The 25,954-nt window shown below is 38.6% G+C and overlaps 1 protein-coding gene across 3 annotated transcripts in view; it reads right to left on the minus strand.

The window, feature by feature from the left end:
• Positions 1–3,820: 3,820 nt before the first annotated feature.
• Positions 3,821–25,954, minus strand: part of WASHC5 (WASH complex subunit 5) — a 62,934-nt gene continuing 40,800 nt past the window's right edge. For 2 of the 3 annotated variants that reach the window (XM_037802441.1, XM_037802440.1), the window contains 10 exons: positions 25,410–25,534; positions 22,785–22,947; positions 22,256–22,358; positions 22,090–22,169; positions 18,131–18,234; positions 17,244–17,373; positions 15,779–15,875; positions 12,020–12,173; positions 7,729–7,816; positions 3,821–4,273 (listed from right to left, as the gene is read on the minus strand). In XM_037802441.1, the coding sequence (XP_037658369.1) occupies positions 4,217–4,273; positions 7,729–7,816; positions 12,020–12,173; positions 15,779–15,875; positions 17,244–17,373; positions 18,131–18,234; positions 22,090–22,169; positions 22,256–22,358; positions 22,785–22,947; positions 25,410–25,534 (1,101 nt within the window). In that variant the 3' untranslated portion in view covers positions 3,821–4,216. The remainder of the gene's footprint in view (positions 4,274–7,728; positions 7,817–12,019; positions 12,174–15,778; positions 15,876–17,243; positions 17,374–18,130; positions 18,235–22,089; positions 22,170–22,255; positions 22,359–22,784; positions 22,948–25,409; positions 25,535–25,954) is intronic. The other variant, XM_037802442.1, reaches the window with a different exon arrangement.

Consider the following 25,954-nt stretch of genomic DNA (forward strand, 5'->3'; position numbering starts at 1 on the left):
CTACAGTAAATCTCCAAATATCACTAAAGCAAATTATTCCCCTTAAAAGCAGTAAAATATAACCTGAAAAATAAAGGCACTGCTTCAGATTCTATTAGGGCTAAAATGATTTATAAAGTTTTATAATAAAAATTTCTTTTTCAGCTTTTTAAATTCTTTTTCTCAGTTGAGAAAACTTTTCCACTGGCCAAATCCCAGCAGAATCTGTTTCATATATCCCTTTGTCATGTTTTAGCAGAGTGTATGGTGGACTCATTTGCATGTTTTCATGAGATGATTCCCCACCAAATATATCCGAAATTTCTGTTTCCTGGCATTTTATTATGGGAAGCCTATGGGGACTCCAGAAAGAAAGGTATCTTCACATTTGGCTTTTACATTACATAAAATGAATCGCTTCCTTGCCATTTTCATTCAGTAAGGTCTAGAGTAATGCCTGGAGTTGTTACCAGCTGGACTTGACTTTAGAACTCCCTCAACACATAAATCAAATGTTACACATTTGATGCAGTTCCATTTTTAGAGATAAAACATTAGCTGAACATTCTATACAGGAAAAAATTATCTGCTATAGAAGCTACTTTCAGATCAGTGAGCATCCCTGAAGTCATGGAAGTCTTGGTAAAATAGGATTCTTTACCTTGAATTAACTTAAAAGTTTTCAGGAAGAAAGGCAAAGTGTTGGTAGGATAACATTACACTGAATCTTTGGCAACTTTTTGAATGCATAAATTATCTTGTTTCATTGAACATATTCTTGTTGAGATTTTTATCTTTCATCTATGGTTACCATAGTGCTAGATGCTTAATAAAGACTTGCACAGTGATGGATTTTAGAGATGTTTTTGGATTGGTGTTGATGATTGGATTTGACCTGCTTATCTGTAGGTTGTAGAGGAATACTCTTTCTTTTAGACCCCTTTAAAGTAATTCTTAGTACTGCCTCATCAAGACGTTTTTAGTAGCATTAGTAATGCATACTTATCTCCAAATCATGTTATGCCTCAAATGCTGTAAGCCAAAACAGACTCAACCCTTTCCCCATGCCTTTTTTTTTTTAAAACCAATAACTGCGATGAATTCGTGACAAATGATAAGGAATTATACTTCTCATTTACTTATAGAAAATGGATGCAAGGTCAGTATCTGATGAATTGAGGTACCATGAAGTCCTTTTCAATCATCTAGAATTAAGTTTTAAAAATCTTGGAATGGGCTGGGGGGGATTGTGGGAAGATGGTGGCGTAGGAAGCTCCAGGACTCAGTCCCTCCACCAGAGCAACTATTAAACAGGCAGGAACCGTCTGAATCAATTATTTTGAAACTCCAGAGTCTACTGCAGCATGCAGCATCCAGGGAAGAGTAGGAGGAAGAGGCTGATAAACTAGGGAAATACAGTTGAAACGCACTCCCTGGGCAGCAGCTGTTGTCATCTTGTGGCAGGCAGCAGTGACATCCTCACCCCTGGTGCAGCTCGCTGGTGCCAGGGTGGGATATGAAGACCTCGTTCCCCACCCCAATATCCAGGGGCATGCAGGTGGGTAGCCGACCACTGTTTTTGAGATTGCTTGGGGCCCAGTTCTGAGGAGGGTCATTGTTCCACCCTGCCCCAGGCAAAAGCAGCCAAGGAGTCTTAAAGACAGTCCCCTTCCCCCCAACCACAGAAAACAGTTAAAGTGCTGCACTTACTGGGCAGGTGCTGAATCAAGAAAACTGAGCTTCAAAACCACAGGAGAAGCTTCTTGCACTCCTGCTGGCCCCTTCCATACCCCCTCCCAAGGCAGTGTGAAACCCTTTGTGGGTTCCTAGCCTCCTTCCAGCCAGGGAAGACTGACCTAGGCAACTCCTCCCTGGTTCACCACCTTCCAAGAATTTGCCCTCCAGGCAAAAGCAGCTTGGACCGGTGAAAGCAGTGTAAGAAACAAAAAATAGAGTTGGGCAGCTTGGAGCAAAGGCTTACCTGCTCTAAGTCCTGAGGAGAAGTACCTGGGAGAAGGAGGTCTGTCTCCCAGGACGGAGAGGGGCATTCCTATTCCTATAAGCAGCAAACTCCTAAGGCCACCAGCAAGCACAAGCCCAGGACAAGACCCAGTTCCAGAAAAGACAAGGGAGGGCCCTGCACCTTGCATTCACCTTGGGCTGACCTTTTTGATAGAAGGGCTGAACTCTGAAGGAGAGTTAAAAGGGAAAGGGAAATTTTAAAGGGGTTAAAAGGGATAACTTTGGGTTAAATACATGTTACTAAAAAAGTTTAAAAAAATCTATGGGACTATACAACAAACAGGGAACCCTAAAGTAAACCATGGACTACAGTTCATAGTATGATTACAAAAACATTCTTTGGTCAATTGCAACAAAGGTACCCCACTAATTCAAGGTGTTAACAATAGAGTGGTATATGGGAACTCTATTTCATGCATGATTTTTCTACAAACCTACAACTTGTCTAATAAAAAAAAAAGGGAAAAACTTGGTATGTATGAGTTGTAAGAAATCTGAAAATGATACCTTGTGAGGAATAGTTTTAAAGTATTTCAGGGATATCACAGAGGAGTATCATAAATATATAATCCTCTGTTCCCACACTAAAATGGATAGGGACTGTTACCTTTCTGGTCTCAGTACTTAGCACAGTTCTTGGCACAGCTTAGACACTGAATACTCACTGAATGAGGGACACAAAGGGAATGGACTCTCTTGCCATGAAATCAAAGGCAGAAGCTGCAGAATAAGACAGAACTCCTTCCCGGTTTTATTGCTGGGCAGCCTAGCAGTTCTATCTGGCTTGGCAGCTTCTGCCTTCTGAATTTATGGAGTAAAGTCTATATTCCATCCCTTACAGGAATCTTCCCTCTTTTAGCACAGTTACAAAACTGCCCTTGACAGTCCCTGGAAGGGCTCACACAGGCCTTCAGAGGTGACAGAGACAAGACTCCTCCATGGATGGCTTCTAAAATTCTTTCCACTACAATGTCACTATTTTAAAAGTGCTCCCCAAATTGATACAATTATCAAAGCCTATACAGTATTTTTTCAAAGTCTATAAAATACACCCCCCACCCCCGCCTTCAGTGTCTTAGGAGTTGAGGCCTCTGACAAAAGAAATAACTTACAATAAAATCAGAGAACTGAAGGAACCTGAGAAATCACTGAACCCTGGTTTTACGGATGAAATCACTAGGCTTTCTTGTGACAATGTTCAGCTGATGGCAGAACCAGGACTCAAAACTTCATCTCTTGGGTACTCATCAATGCTGTGCTGCTCCTCACTACTTGTCAAACACTGTTCTGCTTCTGTTTTGCCTTGTTTTGTTTTTCCTGGCCCCTCTCCTCTCCAGAGGAGGTCACAGCTAGCCAAGGGGTCAGGACCAAAACATCTTTCTTGTTCTTACCTAAGTTGCCATTGTCCAAGTTGCTACGGTAGGGTGGCTACTGCCTTTTCAGGGCAATTTTTACAGAGTGCTTTAGGATTTCAGGGGAGATTAAAAAATTATGGCTAAACTGTTACTGAAAGGAAAAAAAGCTAATGATTATGAGGAGTTGGGGCAGGGCTTAGGGTGTATACCCTGACTGCCAGGGAAGGAAGGAAGAGGCTGGAAGGAGCAGCTGAAGTTAGGGAATCCTACAGAAGGGATGCTGGAGCACCCCAGGGCGTGTAGGATTAGAAGAGCCTCAGACAACAAGAAACTTCCATGATATGGTCCCCAGCTGGGGTGGTCACTACATGTGCTACCAGCAAGTGCTAGACCCGTCCTGTTGTGCTGGGTCTGTCCTGCCCACCGGATTAGATTCTTACTTTCCAAACAAGACTATTTTTACAGATTAATACATAGTTTTTTAATTATAAGTAAGACAACTTTGGGTACTGGCAGTACTATTTTACTGAAAATTTGGAGTTGCACAAATAGTTCTTTAGAACATAAAACTAAATTGATTTATACATAACAGTTACATTCAGCATTTATCAGAGGCAGTACAAAAATGTTTCTGCATCCACATGATATGAATTGCATATAATACCATGATTTAAACAATATTAATTATATTAACTAGTGCTGTGAGACACATCTTACTCAGAATGTCTGATGTTTCCCACAAAAGAGGTGGAAAATGCAGTTATATGAGCAGCTGAGTTTCTCTTCACTTTCAAATTCATTTTAGTGATGGTGGGAAGATTTAAAGATAATCCTTTTATTGAAGAACTAGAAGAAAAAAGCTACATGACAGTTCTGAACTCATCAAAAATGAAATTAGGCACATGTGCTTCAGCGACCTAAAAAATTAAACAGAGGAGGTGCATTATTCACATTGTTGTAACTCAGAACAAATTCTAAATTTTCCATACGAATCTCCCCTGTTTATGGAACCTGAAAATTAAAGAAATTAAGACATCATTTGGAGCAAGGGGACGAGTCCAGGGAAGGGGTGGGCCCCTCCTGGGAGCAGCGGCCCTTTCCTACTGGTATCCTCTGCACTGGTGTATAGAGGACTGAGTCACGTCCCCCACAAGGACATGTTCAAGTCCTGTTGTCTCATCCTGTGGATGTGAACCCATTTGTAAATGGGGTCTAGAAGATCCTATTAAGATGAAACCAAACTAAATCACAGAAGAAAACCAGGAAGAAAATAGTGACCTTAATCCAGTATGACTAGAGTCCTCATAAGCAGAGTAAATTTGGACACAGGAGAAGGAACCTGGAGGAGACAGAGGAGACAGACGCCCATGTGACAGAGGCAGAGCTGGATCATGTCAGCAGGCAACCACCAGAATGCTACAGACTTCAGAGGAAGTATGGTCAGCTGACACTGTGATTTTGAACGTCTAGCCTCCAAAACTGACAGTGAATTCCTGTTGTTTAAGTCAACCAGACTCTGGTATTTGTTAAATCGACCCTGGCAAACTAGGACATGGTGTCTCATCTTTTGGCACAGCCAACATCTGAGGGGAGGCTGGGCAGCTCTCCTGCCTTCACATGTGAGCTCCTTCTTGGCTCTTAGAGGCACTTTAATCTGCTAGGAATGTTCATGTCTCTGGGAAGTACCAAGATGTAATCTTGGGTCAGTTACTGAGGATCAACCAAGGAAGGACAGGATGTCTGGCAAGTGGGGGATGATGGGAAAGCAAGCCCAGAGCAGGAAAAAGAACGAAGGTCTTCAAAGGCATCGATTTCTTACCTGTGTTTAGGGGACATCCTGAGAAAGGGGTGGAATGAGGTCAATGGGCTACAATACAGAACTAGGTGATCTCCATGTGCTGCAGATTAGTATTTTTAAAAGCAGTTTAATTTTTTTATGATTATAATGGAATCACCTGCTTATTAGAAAACATTTAGCAAATAAAAAATACAGAAAAGAAATAATCTCTAATCCCAATCCCTTTCAGAAAAATAAAACTGATAACTATTTTTATATATTGACTTCTTCCAATTTATACACACACACTGGAAATTTGGATCACCTAATCTTGTGTCCTTCTTTACCTCTACTAAACTTAAATGATTAACATCATTGCTCCTTGCACAAATATCTAGAATTTTTTCATAAATATATATCCATCAGGTAAATTCCTAGCAGTGGAATTGCTGGGATCAGGGTAAATACACTACAAACTTTTTTTGTTTTTTAATAGATAAAGCCAAATTGTCCTCCCCCAAGACTATGCCAATCTCCACTCCCATTTAGAGCACTGAGGAGTCCCATTTCCAAGTACTGGGGACCCAAAATTTTTACTTTTCACTAATCTGATAGGTAGAAATAGTAATTTTACTGTTATTTTGACATTTGTCTCTCAAACATGAGTAAAGCCGAGTGTATTTCCACATTTATTGTCAATTTGTATTTCCTTTCCTGAAAACTGCCTGTTAATATCCTCAACCCATTTTTTTTCTATTGAATTGGTCATCTTTTCCTTTTTTGATTTGTAAGAGCACACTATAAATCAAGGAAATTGGTCCTTTGTTAATGTTTTCCCCAATTTGTCAAGGAAATTGGTCCTTTGTTAACATTTTCCCCAATTTGTCTTTTTTTCTTTTTCTTTTAAATTAGAGACATTTGACAGAATTGTTTAGTTACATCCAGCATTTATAAATGCAAATCTCTAAATCTTTTTTTTATGGTATCTTTCTTTGGTGTTATACTTTGGAAGTTCTGAGAGTTGATACATATTTGTCTAAAATTTCTAATTTATTTGTCTCATTTTTCTCACTAACTCTTTATCTGTAATTTATTTTGATACATGGAAGATATGAAGGGAAAAACTTGCTACCTTTAAACCACATAGTGAACTAACTGTCCCAGCACTTTTGAGTGATTAATATTCCCCTCCTCCCTAATCTGAAGTGCCACCTTTTCCTTATATACCACTGTACACTGTTTGTTTCTAGGCTTCAGATGCTAGTGCACTGATCCTTCTGTTTCACACTGGTACCCCACTATTTTGATTTTTGCAGCTTTACAGTGTTTTAATATCTGGTACAATATGTTTTAATATCTTCTTTTTTTTTAAAAAAAAGACTCCTTTTCCATTAAATCCTATGACTTTAAAAAAAATTATCTCGGATTTTGATTGTAACTGCAGTAAACCTATAAACTAACTAGAAAGAACTGTAATCTTTAAATATTTGCGTCTCCTTATCCAGAAATACGGACTTCAAATTTTCTATTTCAAAGTTTTACAACTAAAAAAAATTGTTTTACAGGTTACTCCTAGTTATACTATTTCTTTGTTATTTTTGTGAAAGGGATCTTCTTTCCCATTATATTCTTGAATTGGTTCATATATTTATTTTGTACGTTTATTCTATAACCAAACTGTTTTCTGAACCCTTTATTATTTTAATAGTTTTCTCATGATTCTATTGGGTATTCAAAGATGACAAATACATCCTCAATAAATAAAATAAATTTTATCTTCTTTCCAATATACATTTTGAGTTTCATTTATTTTATTGTCTTCCACTTCTACAACAAAAATAGCTGGGAGAGTCACTACTGTCATATCACAGTTGTCCTGACTTTCATAAGGATGCTACTAGCGGTTCACAATAATAATTAATACTTACTATTGTTAATTTTTCAAAGATCATCTTTGGCTTTTTTTTATAAAAAAAAGCATCTTCAATTCTAACCTACTAATTTTTAAAAATCAGAAATGACTTTTCAGTGTCTACTGAAAGTCTTTTATATTTTACTGTCAATCTTTTTGCTTTGAGCCAAAATTTACTAACGTGGATTTAGTAGTAGGAAAGAAAAGTAGAGAATTTCTTAGAAACTAAAAAGTAGTCTTTCATTTTTAGAAACAGAATAACTTGAGCCTTGGTGTGAACTTAACCAAACTTGCTGTGAGAACCAGGTTATTTTGGAGAGGAAAGAACAAACACAGTGAGTAGATGGTTATTTTTCACCCTGGCCACTTAAGGGATTCTCTCCTGGCTTGCCTGCCTCACTCAACTCCTGAAATGGGTGAGTTGCCACTAAGAGGAGGGTGTGATAGACAGTGAAAAGAAGAGGAGGGAAGTTTTGCAAAACTCTGTCCTCTGGCAAAGCACTTACAATGATGGGGAAGGTAGGGACATTTTAGAGCTGTGGGGAAAGGCAGTGGCCAGGGGCTCGGAGGTGTCCACTGCAAATGAGCTACTGGACTTCACCCCTAATGAGTCCTGGGCCACTGTATTACCATCCTTTCTACAAAAAGGTCATTACTGTGGTTCTTTACTATCTGTCACTCACCCTCCTGGGTAGCTTTGTGTACCGAACATAATCCTCCAGGAACAGAAGGGCACCTACAACATCTGCAGGCATTTCAGGTATCTTCTGGCTGTAACAGAGAACAGTCCAGATCACTTCACTGCTTTGCACATAATAGGTCCTCAGTCAAAATACTGAAGGACTAAAAAAAATGACAGATTACTAAAAGATGCCAAAGAAGAAACAAATCTAGGGAACATCCTCTTGATTCATACTGAGTCTTTCTCCTGCTTACACAATTCAGGAACTTAACCTATAGGATAAAATTGAAACTTCTTGGTATGGTTTGCACGGCCCTTCCCAATAGGCCTCTGTTGTCCGTCTAGACTCATCTGCTCCTCTCCCTCAGCACTGCCTGGTACAACAATGGTCGAAGCCTGGCAGGTCTCGGAACAAGTCATCCTCTCTCATCCCTCCAGTCCTTTGCAGCTACACTGCATGCTTACTTAAAGGTAAACTCCTGGACATCTTTCAAGTCCCAGTTTGGGGCTTCCTCCACTGTAAAGTCCTTCCTGACTCCCCTGGGCAGACGTTCTTTCTCCTATATTCTCATTAGACACAGTATATTCCTTTAAGCCTCTCAATTTTTCAGTTGTCTGCATTCCTGTTTCCCATCTTGAATATAAACTCCTTGAATGCCAGGTCATGTCTTCCTCTTTATACCTCCAGCATCAGGGACTGTGTCTAGTACATTATTGTGTATTTGAGGTTGTCAAATAAATATGGCATCTAATAATTTTCCATATTGGTTCCTAATCATGTATTCATTTATTCAACAACAGTATTGCCAAGCACTGGCCTAGGAGCTGGGAATGCAGCAAAGTACAAGATAGTCTCCTTATGGACCTTACATTCTTTCTTGTTTACATCAAAAGGTGTTTTTAGGTGTTAAAACTATTTCCAATGCATGTACAAATTGGCATCTTCTAATTAAAAAAGAATGTCACGGTACCAGGTTATCGATCTATTTTGCTAATGATTTGCTTTTAAAAGAAAGGTTTAAGAGTGTCTGCACCTGAGAAAGTTCCCATTGCTCTCAATAATTCTTGGTGTGACCAGGGCTTTATCTGCTCTGCTTCAGAAGGAAGGGAAGGGAAAGGAAGGGTATCCATGCATCTGATTCCTTATGTTACTTTGCATCCCCAAATCAGAGACACTAAAGGACAGCTCGACCCTTGTGTCCTGACGACCATGTTCTGGATTGCCTGTAACGTGCTGGACTCAAGCCACCCTTAATACTTTACAGTTATTAATGAAGAAGAAACAGAGGGAGAAGGACCTGCCACTTCTAAAGGTCGGGGGTGGCCAGGTGTGACGGCTCCTCTCTAAGTGCCCCAGCAACAATGGCAGAGCTCAGTCTAAACCCTGGATTGACTCCCTTCACTTGCCGCCTTCCTTAACTATAGCTGGGGTTAAAAAAAAATTTAAGCCTTATTTTTTTGGCTTTGGAAAAGATTCGAAGGGAAAAGGCTAATACATCTACTGAGGGCCTACTCTAAGACAATGTGCTCTGTGCATTAAAAGCATGACCTCATATAATCCTCTAAAGCAGATATTATTCTCATTTTATGTAAGAAGAAACCAAGCTCAGAGCTGTTAAGTCACTTGGAAAAGGCTACACGGCTAATAAAGAGTAAAGCTGGACCTTGAAACCATGTCTTCAGGTCCCAAAGTTTGGGCTCTCGCCAGTGCATCTCTGACACAGCCCGGGTTACGATCAGTCTCTGCTGCTGCCTAGTGAGATAACCAGCTAATGCTAAAGGAAGAAGGCCCCCCAAAGTCTGCATTTGGTTCAGGAGCTAACAGCTTTATATAAATTGACTACTCCAAAGAACAAAGGGTTAATATTTGGGGATGGGAGGAAAGAGTTAATGGATTGAACAACAAAAACCTGGATTGCTTTTTCTAGGACACAGAGTCAGACCTGTTCAAAGAACTGAAATTTTAACAATTGAGAAAACAGAAGGGAGCTCAGAGGAATGGGGAAGTCTCAGAAATGAAATTCTCACTATCATAACGTGAGGCCAATTGGAAAAGAAAGTGGCAGGCACCTAAAATGCCTAGTGCATCTGACCTGGGACCAAGGAGAGGAGGCTGAGGTATCCAGTCGAGATGGAGAAAACCACTGACAGCTCAGAAGAAACAGAAGAACTGCACGGAGGTTCTAGACTAGTCACTAAAACTACGGTTGGCAGAGGTTTCCCCCAAATTCCAAGCAACATAAAAGGAGTATGTCCAAGGTGCCTTTGTTGTTGTTTTTGAAAATAATAACAGTAAAGAGAGCCAAGCCACTGCATCTGGTGGAATATTAAATGTTAAGAGGAGACACAGGCAGTCTTCAAGTTGGGTTCTGTGCTCCCTCCTTTTTTTTTTAATTAGGGAAAAATTATCTTTAAACTAGAAAGATAAGGGTGAATAAAGGACTGTCTCATTTAATATTTTAACCAACAATTCAATTGAAGACATACAGACCAGACTTGTTCAAATTAATGAGATAACTGGAGGGGGAGCTAATACTTTATTGATACAAATAGATAGAATTCATGATCTTCCACATTTCAAAATAAACAAGATCAACTTTTTCCCTATACCTTTTCCCCGTGAGGTATGATGTTTCTGAGTTACTATCAAGGTAAAAGTCATATCAAAAAACCTTTTGTAAAGTAAGGAAGAAGAAAAAAATCCCACCCATTATGCCACTGCCATCCTAACATGACACGGCTATTTGCACTTAGCGTATATCCACCCACAGTCTTTCATCCAAAGCCTTTTTAAAACTTAGTTGTAATAATATTATAAATAAAATCATGTCTTTTTTCCCAGATAGCCTTATGCCAATGATTCCACAGTTTTCATTAAAATTTAATACAGATATAGTTCTAGACTTTAAACTCATATAAAAATCAATCGATCAAATATAAGATGGGGAAAAACTGGCCTTCTTGCAGCAGCTCATGTGAAAAGATCTCAGCATTTAAATAGAATGTAAAATCAAAACGAGCCGCTGGTATGCAATGGACAAGAACCTACTACTGCAAATTTAGCTGCCCTGAGGCAAACCCAGACTCCACGATGTGGGAGTGCCAGAATCCCTCCACTCTGAGGGGAAGGCTTGTACAGAAACACAACACAAGTGTGGAGAGTCATATTTTAAGATGGCCAGTAACAACCTGGATACCCAGAAGTTCTAGAACACCTGGTGAGCAGCCTCTAAACGACAGCACGTGAGGAGCACGTGGAAGGGGCGTCTCTAAAGAAAGAACTAAGGTAACCGCTGGCCTCAAATGTTTGAAATGAGGTTGTGGGGAAGGAGACTGCATTTATTATCTAATTTCAAAGAGAGGTAAAAGGCCTAATGAGTGAAATGTTCAGAGGGATGGATTTCTGTTCCACACAACCAGGAACTTTTTGGCAATGAGAATGACTCTCTTCCCGGGCACTGCATTGCCTTGAGAGGGAATGGGTGCCTCCACGAAGGGAGCATCCCAGCAGAGACAGGACTACCTGGCAGGGATGTTGATTTCAGCACTTCGTGGGAGGTACATTAAATGGTTTCTGAGGTCACTGACAATTTTAGGAGGCAGAGTGCTTTGTGAGGACTTGGAAAAATGACAAAGTGGTAATCTTCCAAAATTTGAATTTGTGACATAACAGAGAATTTATTTAGCCAGGAGACCAGAGGAGGAAGATCAGGGCCCAGCACATCATGCAAATAACTTTTATTTCTATCCCAAAAAACTCCATTTGGAATTATCTGAAAGAACTAAAAGAATTAGCAGGAATAGAATGTTTACAAGTTTTGTATCAAATAGCAACCTCTGTGTTACTTCTGTTTTCTCATACATCCTGAACTCAGACTTTGCTCTGCATGTGACACTGACAAGTTCTCCACTGAAGTGCCTGGAGCCACCTCTGGGCAGTGGCTCAGCTGGAGGGCACGGGCTCAGTAAGGGCTGAGAGCTGGAGCCCAAAGAGCAGAGGAATGGACAGCACCTTCTTCCCCTTGGTAGTCACTAATCATGGGTGCAGCTAAGGATTCATTTTTGGAAAACCACTGGGAACATGAAAAGGAGTTTCCCCAGCAGGATGACTAAAGATGGACACACCACTAATTGCACTAACAAAGGAGATGTGCCCTGACTTGCTTTACAGAGAAGGGCAAACAGCCATTTCTCGACTCTACTAGAGATAAGCAGAGGCCTTTGGCATGCAAGGTTCAAATCACATTTCTAAAACTAAGTTCCATTATTTATTCCCGGCTGGCCTTCAGTACCTTGTACACTGCTCCACTGTGGAGCGGATAAACTGGCCAATCAGTGCCAGGAACTGTTCGGTGTACCGGGAATGAAACTGCTTCAGCAGAGTGAGCAGTCCCAGCACGAGAGGGGGCCAGTCGACAGGATCAGCAGGCTTTCGGCAGACCATTCCTACAAGGGAACAAGATACAACATAAGTGAAGCACTTGCCTTTGGCAGCATTCATTCAATATTAACTCTCATGAATGTTAAAATGTGTGGTGCCCACATCACCACTGGTAGATGACTATGTGGAGGGAATGACAATTCTGGACTGCATTTTGAATTAGCCACGGTATTGGTGGAGCCTTCTAGTAACTTGGAGGATTCAAAACAGTTAAATGGCTATTAGTTTTTATAATCATCATTGCTGTTTCTTTTGAACTATAAAATTAACACAGGCTAATATAGAAAATTTTACAGATATAGACAAATGTAGATGAGAATATATAAATCACCTATCACCTACTTCTATTAATGGCAGCATAGCAAATTAGATACCTTGTACTACTCTCTTTAGTTGAAAACAACTAAAATACTGGATAAAATTGATTCAAAAGTATCATAAAACACAGTGTAGAACATTTCTGCCAGGAAAGAATGTGCAGAAGTCAAAAAAGTGGAAGAAGGAAAACTGTGAAGTGAGTGAGTGCCAAAGCTGGCTTTTCATTAGGGATTTCTGCCAAACCTGGAGACCTTGAACTTCTGCCAGGATGGCTTCAAGGGGAATAGGAGATAGAGGGTCTTCCCCAGGTGGAAACTGAACAATGGAGTCCCACATAAAAGTGGGACCAACCACAAAGGGCTAAAACCTCAACGGAAATATAAACAAGAAATAAACCTCAGAAAGGAACACCAAGGAAACATGCCTGTCTTGACCTTGCTGCTGGGTAGGAGGAAATAAGTGCCCCTGAAAATACGTAGCCACCATTTAAGCTTCTGCAGAAATACACTATGAATTCAAATGAACTGTGTCAACAGAAAAACCTCAAGTGGAGAATTTAGTAAAATATGGTCCTGGTTTGGTAGTATTCCCACAAGAGAAACCCAATCTAAACCCATGTTTCAAATTATTCTTACAAATAAAGTTCTTGGGAAAATGAGCAGCGCATAGTTAAAAATCATTAAAGTACTAGAAAAGCAAGAGCCCATGGGGGAAAAAAAATGGCTGAATCAGACCCAAAACAAACAAGAAGTTGTGAAAAAGAACCAAACAAATTCTGAAAATGAAAACTATATTAATAAAAGTCAAAAGTTAAATGTATGGAAATCAAATAGCTGATTTGTCACAGTTAAAATTAGTGAACTGGCTGTTAAAAATTATTCAGATTGTAGCCTAAAGAGACAATATGAAAAAAGAAGGTACGGTACATGGTGAATAGAGTGAGGTCTAACAGAAGTCTAATTGGAGTTTAAGGTGAAGTCTATAGAGAACGGGGAAGCAGTACTATTCAAAGAAGTAACAGCCGAGAATTCTCCAGAAATGTTGAAAGACACCAATTCTTAGATCTAGGGAGCACAAGTAGGATAAATAAAAAATCCATATTAAAGCACATATTAAAGTACAAATATAAAGTAAATTTGTGGAACACAAAGAAAAAGAAAGGCTCTTAAAAGAGAAACACACACTTAAAGGAAAAACAATGGAAGGCTAAAGAAGCAGAATTTTGACTTCAAAGTGTTGAAGAAAAAATAACAGAATTCTATAGCTAGCAAAAAAGTCTTTCCAGAATAAGGATGAACTAAAGACATTTTCAGACAAAAGATGTGAAAGATATCTAAATAAAAACTACACAACTTGCAGAGAAAAAGGAAAGACAACCTTAACGCTTGAAGAGATACACTATACTTATGGATTGCAAGACCAATACTGCTAAGATGCCAGCGTCCCCATGTTGATCCACAGAATCAATGCCATCTCAGTCAGAACCTCAGCAGGTTATTTTGTAGAAATTGATAAGCTGATTCTAAAATGTATATTAAAATGTAAAGGATGAGGAATGGTCAACACAATGTTGAAAAGGAAAAGACAAAACTGATGTATGTTGCCTGATTTCAAGACTTACTATAGAGTTACAGTAATCAAAACAGTATTGGCATAGAAAGTCCAAAAATAGTTCCACCTTTATATGGTCAACTGACTTTCCACAAATATAACAAAATATTTCAATGGGAAAAGATAAACCTTTTTCAAACTGGTGCTGGAACAACTGGATATCCTTAGAGAGTTAAAAATGAACCTCAACTTCTTCCTTACATCACATGCAAAAAGTAATTTGAGATGGACCATAGACCAGAAACCTCAATGTAAAAGCTAACACTGAAACACAGAATATCTTTGTGACCTTGAGACAGGCAAAGGTTTTTTAGACAGGGAACAGAAAACACTCATTATAAAGAAAAAATAAATGAATTGGGTATCATCAAAATTAAAAACTTTTGCTGTGGTGATAAAGCAAACAATCCAATTTAAAAATGAACAATTTAAAAATGAAAAAATGGACACTTCACCAAGACAGACAGAAGGAATGGCCAATAAGCACATGAATGTGTGCTCAGCATTGTTAGTCATCAGGGAAAGGCAAAAGAAAACTACAATGAGATACCATTACACACCCATCAGAATGGCTAAAATTAAAGACTGACATCACCAAGCACTAGTATGGACTATCTTTACCAGTATTTGCTGTTGAGAATGTAAAATGGTACAACCAGTTTCTGTGTTAGGTTCTTAGTAGGCATTTTAAAAATCTGATTTAAATCTCAGGTGTAGAGATTGATGACCTGGCCAAAGTCACATAGTATATAATAGGTGGTAAAGTCAGAATTCTAACACGTGCTTGTTCCTGCCTTCCTATGGCAAGTATGTACTGGGTGCCCACTATGCTCTCCATGGTAACATGCAATGGTAACAGGTATTGTCATGGGAGCAGTGTCTGGAAACCATAATATTTTTGAATGAAAAAATTAAAAACATGAGATTCCACATCCTTACCCTGAAAAAGCTTATGAAATAGGAAGGGAAATACTTCAAAGAGGAAATTCATTTAGGAATCTGGTTAAAAAAATAATTTGGTTAAATAATTTGGTTAAAGTAAAATCAATTCCATAGTGGATTTAAAATTTTTTACTTAGCTGGCTGCCAAGTTTGAAGACAAAGGAAGTACTTGGGAATCTATTAAGAAGGTAATTTTTTAAATGTTCTAGATAAACTGACCAATGACAGAAAAAATTATATTTCTGGGCAGGACAAATTTATATCGAACACTTTGGGATCCATTGTTTCTAACAAATATTTTTGGCGGGCAATCATACACAGCTTGAAGAATTAAATACCTAGGTATTAGTTTTATCTTCTTAAATGTATTGTTGCTCTTCATACCATAGCTCCAGATACATAAAGGCACATAATGCCTGTTAAAAGAAGAGAACTTAATGTTTCTTTCACACCACAATCAGCCGCCTAAACATCACAGAAGAAACGAGGAGAAATAAAGTTTCCACATATTCAACCCTTGGAAATTAAAGGTGGACTATATTTGGTTGATATTAAACCTGCTGTCTCCATTTCATGAAGGGGCATCACATTTCAGAGGCACAAAAATGCGTATTTTATAAACATGCATTGACCTAGGGAAAGATCTCGAATTTGACATAGCTTTCTATACAAAGAGCTATTAGGTTACATATTACTTTATTGTTGTTACTTATTGCAAAGAATAAATATCATACAGTACCTAGGTTTTTGTTGTACTGAAGTTTTGGCAACTGGGCAATCAAAAATAGAAAGTTGACAATTGGGAAATAGGGTAAGCGCTTTGTTGTTATGTATATCTGGGAAGAGAAAGGCAAGAAAAGTTGATGATTTCTTCATATTGCAGAATACCACAGAACTCATTTTCAAATGTAAAAATTCAATTTTATTTCAATTTGCTCTTAGGGCAACCTAAGACTAGATGATTCCATTAATTTGTGACTCCAGATTTTATTTAACACTACTGACCTCCAAACATAAATACCTATATAACAATTAGCCCTTTATGGGAAGGGGAGTATGCTTAGAGATAGCAGATATTTTTCCCCTGAATCCCTTTAATGTCATTAACAAGGGGAAAAGAAAAAAAGGCAGAGGAGCAAGAATGGGTAGGGAAAATGAAATAAAGAACAAGGCAAAGCTGGAGGGAAGGACAAAAGGAGGGAGGGAGGGGAAAAAGAAGCAAAGAAAGGAGGGAAGGACAGAGAAAGGGAGGAGGAGGGAGAGCTAGAGCGAGAGAAGGAAAAGATACATGTAGCAGGGAGTGGTAGTATGAAAGTGGAAAGCAAGCTTGTATCCTTTGCCACTTGCTTTCTCCTAGGCGATGTCACAGAGCAGTCTCCCTCTGGGTCAGTAAGACAGGGCGCACAGCCGTTTCCGTCATCCCAGCTGGCCCTGGACTCCATGGCAGCAGGGAAGCATTCTGGTTAGGGCACAGGCTCTGGGTCAGAAGCCTGGCTCTACTGCTTCCTAGTGTGGAGCCTTCAGCAAGTTATTAACCTCTCTGAGCCTTGGTTTCCACATAATTAGGGCGTATTTCATCGAGTTGTGAGATTGTTGGCATGTAGTAGGTACTCAAATAAGTTAGTTGTTATTCAGGTTCACAATCTCTTTATCTAAAACCCACGGGATCACATGAATTTCAGAATTTGAAATGTTACAGATTTTAGAAAGGTAATGTAGGATCTAGGGTAACACCCTATAATCAAAGTCATCAATATTTCTGCAGCAACACATATGGATTTTGGAGACCAGGTGAGCAGAAAAGAGTTTGTAGACCCATATTATGATTGTGATTAGTGTCAGCCATGAAGGAAGTATCTTTGTACAACAAGGATCAAGGCTACCACTTAGTGGCAGTTCAATTTCAAACCCCAGGGAAACCCAAAACTATTCTTTTCCAGTGATACAGCACTTTCCACTTTCTAAAAGGCTTTGACAAACATTTCTCTTGAATCCTGCACAGCCCCGAGTCACAGGTCTGATCACTCTCATATTACACAAGGGAAAATGGAGCTCAAAAAGGGCGGGAACTTGGTAGAATGAAGGCACTGGGACATGAACCCAGATTTTGCCAAGATTTTAGTTCAGGGATCTGTTCCCTGGGCCAAATCACCATTGGCACCACACTGTCTCCCAGTGCGTCATTATATACTTCAATGACTAACCTTGTTCAGTGGGTTGTGAATGCCAGCTGCCTCCAGATAGGCTGTGATTTCATACAAGAGAGTGTTATCTTCTTTGGGGTAAGGAAGTGAAGGGTCCTGATAGTGGGCTTCAATATCTGCTAGGATAGCCCTAAACGAAGAAAAGAAAAAGGAGTGATAAATATTGGAGGGACTGAATTTATACAGGAGTGAATCCAGGCTGGTGATGTCCTCTTCCAGGACCTCAGTCTCCTCATCTGTAAAATGAGGGCTTTCTCCTTCTAATTATCTAATTATCAATTTCCATGCCTGTTGTTGGTTGTAAGTGGGAAAGAACTTTTATAGTTAACCCAAATCAAATGCTTTCACGATTCAAACTTTTATGGACTGAAAAAAATTTTCAATACCCTGGTTTGTCAAAAGCATTGACTTAGTGACCTAGAAGTACGGATTATTTATTTTTAAATATAAGGCTCAGAATGAGAGAAGGCTGCTGGTGAGGACATGACTGCCCTCCAGGATGTGCACCCATCACCACTCCTGGTAACTGACACACTTTTGACTGCCTTCTGGATAATTAGTGACTCAGTGCTGTAGAAAGTCAATTGAAGATTTTGGCAATAAATCTGTAAAAGCACCTATCACATCATTCATTGTGTGATTAATATATGCTGGATGAATAAGTGAATCCATCAAAAAAAAAAAAAAAAAAAGAGACCAAGGGACAATAATGAGGAAAGAGGCATTCAAAGATGGATTTGATTACCCACAGAAAGGAAGCCTAGCAATTCTGAGTCTACCTTTTTACCCGAAAGGACTTAAAAGAGTGTTATTTGAAGAAACTGAGGTGCTAGTTGATAATGAACAATCCAGGTTCATAGTTGGCTGTTTCAAACACTGCTACTTACTTATTGAGATTCTCCAGAGCTGCTGCCAGGTGTTTGGAGTCAAACCGACAAGAGTAATTTAATTCGTTGGCAATCTGTTGTCTCAGAATCTGCATCTGCCCAACCTATGAATAAGTAAGAGAAAGAATAGCTAGTAAACATAAGCATTTAAAGTGACAGTAAGGAGGCAAACATCAAGATGACAATTTTTACAATAGAAGGATCACAACAAATCTACAGAAAAATTTAAGGGTTTCCTAGACTGGCTCCATCACTCACAAAGACCAGCAATATCGCTGATAGAGCTCAAGAGACCTTTCAAAGAGTGTCTGGATAGACGCCTGTAGGCAATTCTCAAATTACTCCCAAAGTCAAATACTTCACAAAGTGATCCAATAATGTTTATTCAGCCATGTATTTAAGTAAACTTTTTGAAGTTAATTTTTACAATGTTCTGCAGTAAGCTCTCCAGGCTTGGAAGCTGGTATGAGAAGCCTTACTTCCTTGTATTAGTGCTTTCTGAACTCCAAAGAGTGCCTTTTCACACTAGGATTCTAAAATTTGGTGAATATACATCTATCCACATCACTCAGGATTGCAGATTATTTTAATAATCTGGATTGTAAAAGAATCCCACAAGAATTCTTAATAAGAATTACATCAGACCTCAATCTCATACCATACACAAAAATTGATTCAAAATAGGTCGAAGACATAAAAATAACAACTAAAACCATAAAGCTCATAAAAGAAAACAGGGAAACATCTTCAGGACTTTGTGTTAAGAGGTGGTTTCTTAGACTTTACACTAAAAGCATAAGCAACAAAAGAAAAAGTAGATGTGACTTCAACAAAATTAAAAACTTCCGTGCATCAAAGGACTTTATCAAGTAAAAAGACAACCTACAGAATGGGAGAAAAATATCTGGAAAACTATGTCTGATAAAGGTTTAATATCCAGAATTTATAAAGAATTTCTACATTTCAACAGCAAAAAGACATAGCCCAAACAAAAATTGGGAAAAAGATTTGAACAGTCATTTCTCTAAAGAAGACATACAAAAGGCCAATAAGCACCTGAAAAGATGCTCAAAGTCATTAGCCATTAGGGAAATGCAAATCAAAATCACAATGAGATATCATCTCATACCCACTAGAAAGCTATTTAAAAAATGGAAAAAAACAAATGTGGGAGATGTTGAGAAACAGGAACACTAGTACATTGTTGGTGGGAAAGTACAATGGTGCAGCCACTGTGGAAAACAGTGTGGCAATTCCTCAGAAAGTTAAGTATAGAATTAACATATAACCTGGCAATACCTCTTATAGGTTTACACCCAGAAGAACTGAAAGCAGGAACTCAAACAGACAGTTGCACACTGATGTTCATAGTGGCATTATTCACAATTGCCAAAAACTGGAAGCAACCCAAGTGTCCATAAACAGATGAATGGATAAACAAAATGTGGTATATACATCCAAGTGGAAATTATTTGGCCATAAAAAGGAATGAAGTTCTGATGCATGCAACAACATGAATGAATCTAGAAGACTCCATGTTGAGTGAAATAAGCCAGACAACAAAGGGACAAATACTGTATGATCTCATTGGTACGAAATAATTAGAATAAGTAAATTCATAGTCAGAAATTAGAATACAGATTACCAAGGGCCAAGTTGGGGAGGCAAATGCAAAGTTAATGTGTAATTGGTATGGAGTTTCTGTTTGGGGTTATGGAAAAGTTTTGGTAAGGATGATGGGGATGCAGGCACAACTTTGCATATGTAATTAACACCAAGGAATTGTATATTCCAAAAGGGGAAAACAAGGGAAATTTTAGGTTGTATAAATTTATCACACATATAAAAACTCACAAAACTGTACAACACAATGTAAACCATGTGCAAAAGTTAATAACATAATTATAGTAATATTGTTTCATGAATTGTAACAAAGGCAAAAACTGTGTAAATGATGGGGGTATTGGGAACTCTGTACATCCTGTGTGATGTTTCTGTGAACATACAACTGCTCTAATAAAAAAATAAACAAATAAAGAATTACATAAAATCTAAGACAGCACCTGTAACAATAATTAATCACCCCTCAACTTAAGGTTTCCTAACCTTTTCTTTCCTTTTTTTTTTTTTTTTTTTTTAAATGTCTTGAAGCCCTTAGAAAATCTGGTGAAGCTTATGGCTCCATAACAGAATTACACTTTTAAATGCACAAAATAAAACGAACAGAATAACAACAGAAACCAATGATAATAAAGTACAATTACTGAACCATTAAAAAAACAAATTTGCATTCTAGAGGCATACTAACATGGTGGGTCTATAATTTCAAAGTAGTGATGAGCATAAAGAATATTAGGCAATATCTACAACAACAATTGTAGGATAGAAGCTATTTTTGGGTCAGGCTTGAGACAGTACAGTTTGCTCCCCCAAACTTGTCAGCATCGTAAAGTCAATGATATAGTATAACTTTTTGCACCAGCTAGTTTCTTTTCTACTCTAGGAAAGGTACCCCCAAAAAATTGGCAAGAGGGGAAAGGGAGGATAGAAAGGAAAGCTGTTTGATAATATCAAGAGCAATAAGGTGGAAATGAACACACTGCTGGGTTATTGTTGGGGACAGCAAAAATTTTGAAAAAAGAGACTGACCTTCTCTAAGAGTACAAAAGAGCTCAAATTTAGATAAATGCAGCTTACAACAGTTAGAAAGTGTTATATGACCTCAAATGTGTTACTTTCGACCACTATACTGATTGGACTATTACTCTACTTAGATGAAGAAAATAAAATACAACTTAAAAATGCTATATATAAATAACAAAGCTTTTTATTTATAGAAAAATAAATTACTTAAAAATTAGAATACAGCAAAGCCAAGAAGATAGTAGGTTCTCTCATGTCACTCAAAGATGTCCCTTAAACCTTGTATCTGATCTACATAGTCCTGTGTTCAATTTTAAGTACTGTGTTTAGAATACTCTATGTCAAGGATTACTTTGAAAATATCAATTTAGAAATGAAAACAGAAATAAAGTTTGTTTATATAACTTATTCTCATTTAATGCATACTGAATCTTGGTGATAAATACTTTCTCTTCTTAGTGCTCACTCACTACACCCCTAATAAGCTCCTGGAGAGGCCAAGGACCTGGTGATGATAAGCTTATTCTGCCTATTCTGCAGGCTACTGAGGATACAGGCAGTATCCAACCATCTCTCATAGCAACTGGCAATGCTTTGGACATAACACATGTTCAATAGAAGCTCATTGAATATCTCAGATCATCAATGAGAAGAGAAGGGCACACAGGAGTAGACCACAGAGGGCCTCTGGGAGCCACTGCCATGTGGAAGCCAAAAGGTAGATGACCAGATTCTAAAATGAGATGGATTTCCACCCAGCAAATTAATCTCTTCACTTCTCTTCTTACTCATTGCCAGACTCTCTGTTCTGTTTATACCATAAAGATAATTATGACCGCAAAGAACCTGGCTTGCTACCATCTATTCAGACACACAAGGGGTGAGAAACAAATGTACTGTTCTAACAGCGACTTAGAGCAGAGTAGGTCTGTAAGAGGACACAACAGTTCACTAAATGAAACTGCCATGTAAGGATCGAGTGTTACTAAGAGAGGAAATTTTTTACTTCCTTGTGTGGAAGCAACTCTTGTCAAAAGGCATTTAAAAAAGGGATAGTTTTCTTGTGCAAAAGAAAAACAACAGGCCAAAGGAAAGCAAAGGCCAAAGTTAAAAAGGGCCCAGAAATGAAGATAAAGAAACAAATGAGTTCTGAAATGATGATAAACTGAAGCGTTAGTTTGCTAGTTTTGTTTTAATGACCAAAGAGAGAAGAGTAGCCTTCTTCAGGCAACAGTTACAAGAAAATAATAATTTGAAAATTATAATGGTGTTGATTATCACACTCATAAGTTGGTCCCCTCTGCCCCATGACATACCTTCATGATAGCCTCGAGATAAGCTGTCCAAATCTTCTGTGTTTTCGCAATGGCGGAAAAATAAATTTTATTCGAATTTGCTGAAAGGTTAAGATATAATTTCCTATTTAGTAAATTCAGAAAGGCTACAATTATCTCTACCTTGGGCTAGCTTCAAGACACTTACCTACAATACTTTTTAGGGGGCTGACAGCATTCATCAGGGTTTTTAAAGTATCCTGAACAGTTCTGTCTCTCAGGATAATTTTCTGAAACATACTGAGGAAATTCTAAAAACAAGAAGGAATGATCAAGGAACCAAACATCATGAATAAAATATAAAGAAATTAAAATGCTACAAAGGACAGAGACTGTGCCTAAATCACACAGGCCTGTGAACAGGAAGAGAGGAAAGCAGCAACTTTAGGTTTCTATTTGAAACATCCTAAGGTAAAAAACTTATCTTCCAAAGATAAAACTCAAAAAAAAAAAAAAAAAAAGAAAGAAAAAACAACTTACCCATAAAAACACTACACTGGTCAAAGAAATTTTATTTCATTCTCAGTTCTTATCTACCTAATAGGAATCATATATGTCTGGATGTCAATATAAGAAAACATGAAAGAAAAGTTAAATGAGTTTACATTGCCCAGCAAGACCTACTCTTATGTCTTCCTGGGGTAGCAGGAAACATGCATGAAAGCCAAAAGGCTCACCTGTAACTCTTTGACAATCATAAAGCACAGGAGCCTGTCTAACCCATTCAGACCGAAAGTCCCCAAGGTGGTCTGGATTTCCGAGAAGAGGCGACTGCTGGTCACTTCTTGATGAGTTTTCATATCATACCAAGTGTTCAGTTGGTCAATGTGACATGTCATTCTAAAACAAAACCAAGATAAACAAAAAAACCCAAAGCAGCTCAGAATTCATCCTAAAGAGATATGGGACACAACAGGACTCGGGGAATCAAACATGAAGAATACCATTTACATGCTCCATGTTTTCTGGCTTTTGTATTTCCACACCCATTTTATCTTCACAGTGACTGTCCAGTGATGACCAGTGAGTTACAATTCAGTTAAACTACTTTTTCCTACTCCATGCTATGTATGTTTGAAGGATTTATTTCCAAAGAGTTGGGCTGTTGAGTCATGTTGAGAGGACAAATTTAGGTTTGGTTGTCAGGCTGGAAGGCTTTAGAATCCAGTTGTCTCTCCACATGCTCATTTCTAGTGACTGAGTACAAACCAAGCCTTGGGGTCATTTCCATTATTGTAAGAGACCTAGAATCCTTGCACCCTAACATTTGAGACTATGACAACACAGCAATATTCTCTTCCTGTCAATTCTTTAATCTGTTCTTGTAGACACCATCCTCTGGTCACCTCTCAACTATTCCTTTTAGACTCAGGAGTACAATGATGATGATAATGAACAACTACATTTACTGAGCACTTATTATGTGTCAGGTACTGGGCTAAGACTGCTCTATGTGTTATCTCATTCCAGACTCATAATAGCTCTTCAAAGCGTGAGCCATTTTATCCTCATTTTATAGATGAGGAAACTAAGGCAGCCACTGTGGAGTTTTCCCATGGGGGGAGGCCTCAGAATCACTGATAGAGCTTGTTACAAGTACAGATGCTCAGATCCCATCACTGAGAGTCTGATTCTGTAGGTCTGGGATGGAGCCCCAGCTTCTGCATTTTCAACAAACTCCACAGATGATATACCCTAAATTGTAAAAATATATCCTAAATTGTAAAAATAAAAAACAAAAAAAACCTACCACATAACTTTACTGGAATGAGGCTTGGGAGGGAGCTAAAGGAGCTCCAGGAGCTACGGAGGTTAAATTTGGAAGGAAATGACAAGAACAAAACAAGCTGATTTCCAGATAATCATACAGCTCCTAATTTCAGGCTTCAAAGTGTCCTTTTTGTGTCACCCATTGCTGGTCCTTTGAATACGTTGCTTGAGAGGCTGAAATCAGTATATGTCGTAGAAATTCTAACCATGCTGAATCAATGCAAATCTCAATGTGGCACTAGGTGAATAGTTTTCTAAAAAGGCTTCAGTGATAAACCCATGGATATCAAGGACAAAGAGCTACAGAAATTTTTGGGTCATTCACTCTTTTTGGTCCGTGAGTTACGGAGGCAAAACTCCTTACTTTTGTGGGTTTGGAGAAGAAGTTTAGACATAGTTTGTAAAGTTGAATAGATTTAAGAGACAAAACAACGTTGGATTAGAAGGTGGAAAAAATAAGCCAAATCATAAGAGCATTTAATTTACACAAATTCAACCGTGCATGTATAGCCAGAGTAAGAAGGAAGAGAAATCATTTTTCCCTGGATAATTCCACCACCATTCCACTCATAAGCATATGTCCAGGAGTAAACATGAAATAGAAGGCATGAACCGGTTCCTCCCTTAGCTGGCCTTAGGACCAACTGTTTCATCTGAGGCTCAGCTGAAGAAAAAGGAGGAATAACTGGCTCTTCAGGCTTACTGAGAGGCAGCAGCATGTCAGTCTCTAACACCGTGCCCACCTAAAATAGTTTCAAAGGCAGTTTTGATTATCTGAGATTTCTGCCGAGTTCCTGCTGAATTTACAATCTATGCAAACGGTATGTAAACCATGATTCACTGTAAGTCAGAGCCATGCCATCTGCCCTTGAACGGCAGAGCACTGGAGAGACAGAAGGGCCTGATGCATATTCTGGGTATATCATTTATTAACTGCGTGATCTTGGGCAAGTAACATAACTTTTCTGTGCCCGAATTACTTCAACTTTCAGATGAAAATAATGGTCCTTATCTCCTAAGATTGTTGAAATGAGTTAATGAATGTACGTATATAATGTGCTAAGACAGTGCATAAGGTAAGTTATCAAGAAATGTTCTGAATATCCAAAAGTGCTTGTTTTGGGCTATGAAACAAGGAGGTAATCTTAAGAGATCAGGACCTGCGCTAACAAGGGCAAAATCCAATTGCTGCTATGGGGAAGTGTGCAATAGTCACACAGGTACAAGCGACCAATCTGTAATAAAAAAGTTTCAATGTACTGGGGAGGCCACAGGGCCAAGAGAGTAGAATGTTAGTTGGAAAGCAAGAGCAGCCCAGACTGAAAGGTGGCTAAGTAGATCTTCAACTTGTTTCAATCTATGTATCTCTGGACTGGGGTTTCCTCAGTCACACTGGGGAAAAACATGCAGCCTCAGAAAAAGTGAATGTGAATAAACCCACTGGAAGGGATGTAATCTGAGTACTGGCAACACATATTAGAGACTTCGACAACCCATGGTGTTCAAGCCCAGGTGGATTCAAATGCACCTACTTTGGGTCTGTGATCCGCAGGATTTCTCTGCAGAGCCGACCAATAAATGTCACGGACTCGTCCACAGGGGTGAACTTTGGTATTGGAATGTGAGTGGACTGGTACATACTTTGCCAGTCTTGAATCTAGAAAACAAAACCATAAACATTTAATACATCTTTGATGAGGTAACAACTGCCCTTCTTCACAAAAATTTACAAAGATCATATTGCATGAAGAGGGACAATAAACGCTGCTTGTTTACAAAGAGGAAACTTTTACAACTGCATTAATAGCCTCCCAGGAATCCACATGTAACATTTATAAAGAAACATTTGTGAAAAAGTGAAGTGACTGAAGAGAAGTGAAAGAGATAAAGGAATTTGACTTTTTGTCTCATGAGTGGACGTATATGAGCGTAACATAAAAATTTAAAATATCACAAGCTGGAAGAGACTTCATCTTTCTAAAATGCCACCTGTAGCACATCAGTTCCTTTTTGCAGAGCGGCTTCTTGTTAACTGGTGACTAAAATCAAACTTCTAAGCCTTGGCACTTGAGAATTT

The sequence above is a fragment of the Choloepus didactylus genome, chromosome 14 (assembly GCF_015220235.1).
Source record: "Choloepus didactylus isolate mChoDid1 chromosome 14, mChoDid1.pri, whole genome shotgun sequence".
NCBI lineage: Eukaryota > Metazoa > Chordata > Mammalia > Pilosa > Megalonychidae > Choloepus > Choloepus didactylus.